The following is a 4,984-nucleotide window of genomic DNA, read 5'->3' on the forward strand; positions in this document are numbered from 1 at the left end:
CTCCCCCGAGTCCGCCACTGGAGGCTGAGCGCCAACAATGCTGACGCCCTGGTGGCGGCGGATAAGATGACAGGCTCCGCCGCCGACCACCGGTGTATCTCCACACCTATAAACGGTGGACCACCACGCATCAGATGGTGGACCACCACTCCTCCTTCAGTGCTCGTAACGAGCCCTCCGCTCTATATATAAATATTTACAATACTTACAAATAATACAATATTTACAAATAATACAATATTTACATGTATACATATATTACATATATATACTCCTCCGCTAATTGCCAGCGAGGCCGCTCACATAGTCCACTCCGCTGTCCTCGGAGAAGTACTAGGAGCGACCCCGCGGCCTTCCTCCGCGTCAGTCTTAGCCGCGGCCGGCGAGCAAGCTCAAGCCGGCCCCGTTGCCCAGGGTGCGCCACGAGGAGGCGACTGACATGCACCCCACCCCCCCTTACTAACCTTTTTTTTTTTTTTTTTTTTTTTTTTTTTGTTTTACTAGGAGGAAATGCATTTACGCATTCCGCCCGGCCGAAGGGGGACCGGGACGGATATGTGGGACTCCCGGGGCAGAAGGCCCCGTCCTACCCACTAAAACCTCCTAGGATTTCCGCCTCTCCGCAAGGCGGCAGGGCCACGGGAACGCGTTTGGCTCACCACCGCGACCCTGCCAGCGGCTGTCGCAAATGAGGGCGACACTTCGCGAAAGGCACGCCAGGGTGTTACGGCGCACCTTCCGACACTCCGCCTCCGTCTGAACCGTGACGGACTCCCCCCGAGTCCGCCACTGGAGGCTAGGCGGCGGCAGCGGATGTAAAGGTCCGCTGCCGACTAAGCTTCGTCTAATCAATTCAGGGCGGCAGCGGATGTAAAGGTCCGCTGCCGACTACATACGTCAAATCAGATCAGGGCTATGCGACAGCGGATGTAAAAGTCCGCTGCCGATAGCACTGTGTCACATCCGGGATATGCGGCGGCGGATGTAAAGGTCCGCCGCCGCTGCGTCAAGTCAGGTCATAGCAACCGGCCAAGATGGTCGCGGCGCCGCCGACCGGGTCTCCGTCGGCGCAGCGGGAGGGAGTTAGGATCGTCCTCCCGCTGTCGCTCCGCCTCCTCCTTCGCGGACATTACGGCTTCGCTGAAGACCCGTAATGCCGCCCAGGCCTCCTCACTCGCGACCATCTTCCTAATGAGGGCCGGAAGCGATAGGTCCAATCCAATGACCGTGGACAAGGCTGCGCGAGGCTCCGCCCAGGCTGGGCACTCTGCGCGCGTGTGTTCGGCCGTGTCCACGGCTCCGTCATCGCAATGATGACATACCACCGACGGCTCTCTCCCGACCACTTCGCACAGGTATTTGGCGAAGCAGCCGTGACCGGTTATGAGCTGCGTCAGGTGGTACGTCAGTGGGCCGTGCTTGCGCTCGACCCACTCTCGCAAAACGGGCCGGATCGCCGCCACGAGTTCCCCACTGGCATCCGGAACTCGCAGCCGATCCTCCCACTTCTCCATGAGGCGGCGTCTTGCCTCCTCCCTCCACTGCTGTACCTCGCGCAGTAGCGGTCCGTTCCCGCTCGCTCTTGCCGCCTTGACCCGCCAGTAGACACTCGAGTTAATCTCGGCCTCGAGGTCCCATGGCGGGCTTCCGGACAGCAAGCCGGCCGCGGTGTATGACACCGTCCGGTACGCTCGAGCCGCCCTGAGCGCCATCGCCCGCTGCGGACGTCGCAGCGAGGCGACGTTGACGCGATTGCTCAGAGCGTCCGCCCATATTGGCGCACCGTATAGTGCCATCGAACGCACCACGCCGGAGTACAGCCGTCTGCAGGAACCGCCCGGTCCACCGACGTTGGGCAAAATCCGCCCCAACGCTCCGGCTGCAGCCACCAGTCTTGGGGCCAAGCGCCGGAAGTGCTCCTCAAACTTCCACCTGCCATCGAGGACGAGTCCCAGGTACTTCATCGTCGACCCGATGGTGATGGAAGTTCCGCCGACTGTTATGGACATGCCCTGAGGTGGCACGTTCCGAGGTCCATGAAAGACTAGGGCCTCGGATTTGTGCAAGGCCACCTCAAGGCCCAGAGCACGGATGCGGTGGACCGCATGTGCCACTCCCGCCGTGGCAAGATACGCCGCCTCCCGATGGGTACTGCCGCGGGCCGACACGAGGGTGTCGTCAGCGTAGCAGGTCACGCTGACCCCCCGCAACGTGGCCCCGCGCAGCACCCAATCGTAGCCGATGTTCCACAGTAGCGGCCCCAAAACCGAGCCCTGTGGAACACCGCAGGTCATAGCCCTCCTGCTATCTCCCTCCATCGTCGGGAACACCACCGCCCTACCCGAGAAGTAGTCGGCGATGGTTCGTCGCAGATAGTCCGGAACGTTGTGGTATCTGAGAGCTTCCAGTACCACTTCCCAGGGCAGAGTGTTGAAGGCGTTGGAAATATCCAACGACACTGCCAGCAACACCCCACCCCGAGAGACCTCCTCCTCTGCGACCTCCCTCAGTCTGGCGACTGCGTCCAGCGTCGAGCGGCCCCGGCGAAAGCCGAACTGCCACTCGCTCAAGCCTGGCTCCATGCTACCGACTAGACGGGCTGCGATTATACGCTCAAAGAGCTTACCCGCTTCGTCGAGCAGCACGATGGGCCGGTAGGCCGACGGCTGATCGGGGGCTCGTCCCTCCTTGCGGATGAGAACGAGCTTACCCGTTTTCCACCGATTCGGGAACCTACCCTGAGCCAGGCAGGCCGAGAACAGTTGGCACATGCCATCGCCCAACTCCTCCGACGCGATCGCCAGGGCGCGTCCCGGTATCCCGTCAGGCCCGGGGGCTGTCCTCTTCGAGCGAAGCTTCAGGACAGCCGCGCACAACTCCGCCTCGGTAACCGGGGACGCCTGGTCCGGCACCTCCCTCACGATCTCGGGCTCCATCGCCGGTGGGACGAACGCTCCGCGCTCCGGAAAAAGTTCCTCCGCGATTCGTCCCAGAAGCCGCGGCTGGATGGTGGTGGTGAGCGGGGGTGTCCAGGGTCGGAGCTTCTGCCTCACGACCCTGTACGGTCTCCCCCACGGATCCGCGTCGAGAGACGCCAGCCACTCCACCCATGCCGCTTCCTTCGCCTGCGCGATGGCCTTTCGGAGCGACACGCAAGCCTCCCTGTAGGAGGTGTAAAGAGCCTCCTCCAGGTCGTGATCGCGTATCCGCCTCCGTCTGGACCTGGCGTATTGGCGGCGGGCCGCAACACACGCCCTCCGCAACGTCCGTAGCTCCGGGCGCCACCAGTAGACTCGGCGACGTGGAGTCTGAGGCTTCACCCTCGGCATCGCCGCATCGCAGATGCGAAACAGGGCGGCACCGAGTCGGTCGGCCTCTCGGTCGACCTGGACGACCGGGTCGGAACCGGCGCACCAGGCCTCCACGATGGCCGCCTCTTTTGCCAACTGGCGATCGAGACGACCAAGACTCCACCGCGGACCTTCTGACCGCTCAACAGCGGGCCGGACGACGGGAACCGCGGAGACATCAAATCGGATATATCGGTGATCCGATAGAGTCTCCACCCCCGTCTCCACCCTCCAATCTCGAACACGGCGGGCTAGGGCGATGGACGCGAACGTTAAGTCCACGATCGACTCGCCCTGCTGCCGCACGCACGTGCTCTCCGATCCTCTGTTGATCGCCGTGAGTCCCGATGACACGGCCCACTCCTCTAACACCTCTCCTCTGGCATCGGTCGCAGGGGAGCCCCAAGCCGTGGATTTGGCATTGAAGTCTCCCGCGACGATCACCGGACTCGGTGAGTACTGCCCGACCAGAGCCCCGACCTCAACGAGAAGTTGCTCGAATTCGGCGAGACTCCGGTTAGGAGAGGCGTAGACTGCTACGAACGCCGTTCCGTTGACAACAGCGGCCACGCACCCTCTGCCCTTGGCAACCCTATCGATCGCAGGGGCGCCGGGAATGGCGGGAGCGACGATGGAGATCACTCCCTCGTGGTCGGAGACCCAGTCGTCCCGTAAATGAACGACGTAGGGCTCCGCCACGATTGCCACTCCGATTTGCCACTCCGCCATGCTCTGGACTAGAAGGTCCTGGGCTCTGGCGGAGTGGTTTAAATTGGCCTGGAGACAACGCAGGGCCATTATTGTGCGGTCTCCATGGGCACCTCAGTCCTTTGGGACACGGTGACGGGCCCTTTCGCCACCGCACCTCCCGTTCTTTTGACAGGGCGACCTTTGCCGCCCTGGCACGCCTTACTGCCCAAGACGTGCGTCGCAGTTTTACCGGCCGCTGAGCACAGGATGCAGTTCGCTTCAGCGGCGGTGCATTCGCGGGCCTTGTGGTCGGGCTGGCCGCAGCGGAAGCACAAACGGCTGCGGTCCAAACCCCTGTCACAAACGGCCCCCATATGGCCTTCCTCCAGGCACTTAAAACAGCGGAGTGGTCTCGGCTCGAGCAAAAGCACTCGCGCCGAGATCCACCCCACCTTGACCCGACCGGTCGCCATCAGTTTCTTGGCCGCTACGACAGGGCAGCTGAGCCAGAGCGATCTACAGCCATTGGCAGACCGAACTACCACGCCCGGCCTGATCGCCCCTTCGGAGCATCCTCCCTCGCTGGCCACAGCTGCCACCACCTCCTCCGACGACACCGAGTCGTCCAGATCCATGATTCTGACCTCGACGCATTTCGTCGGTCGATGGATCTGGACATCGTCCGGGTTTAGGACGCTGCGGAGCTTTTCCGCAAGGGCATCCGCCGACTTCTCGGCGTCAGCGGTGCCCGGCGGAATCTCGAGCATCCGCGCTCCCGTGGCCGCCGTTCGGAAACGGACCGTCGTCAAGCCTACCTCACTGAGCCTTATCTTGCTCTTGGCTTCAGCCAGGACGGTCTCGTACTTGAGGCCCTTCTCCTCTGCACCGGGTCTTAAGGTGATCGTGATCACCGCGGTGCGAGGAGAGCGAAGCCTTTTGTGGGC

At 62.5% G+C, this 4,984-nt stretch overlaps 1 protein-coding gene across 1 annotated transcript; it reads right to left on the minus strand.

Annotated features, from left to right (window-relative positions):
• Window positions 1-1,016: 1,016 nt before the first annotated feature.
• LOC124543845 lies at window positions 1,017-4,148 on the minus strand. The gene is made up of 7 exons (XM_047122167.1): window positions 4,056-4,148; window positions 3,657-3,995; window positions 2,738-3,446; window positions 2,212-2,599; window positions 1,998-2,151; window positions 1,435-1,589; window positions 1,017-1,188 (listed from the first exon to the last, which is right to left on the minus strand). Exons 1-7 carry the CDS (start codon window positions 4,146-4,148, stop codon window positions 1,017-1,019), a joined length of 2,010 nt encoding a protein of 669 aa, XP_046978123.1.
• Window positions 4,149-4,984: the final 836 nt, after the last annotated feature.

Source organism: Vanessa cardui, chromosome 3 (genome assembly GCF_905220365.1).
Source record: "Vanessa cardui chromosome 3, ilVanCard2.1, whole genome shotgun sequence".
Lineage (NCBI taxonomy): Eukaryota > Metazoa > Arthropoda > Insecta > Lepidoptera > Nymphalidae > Vanessa > Vanessa cardui.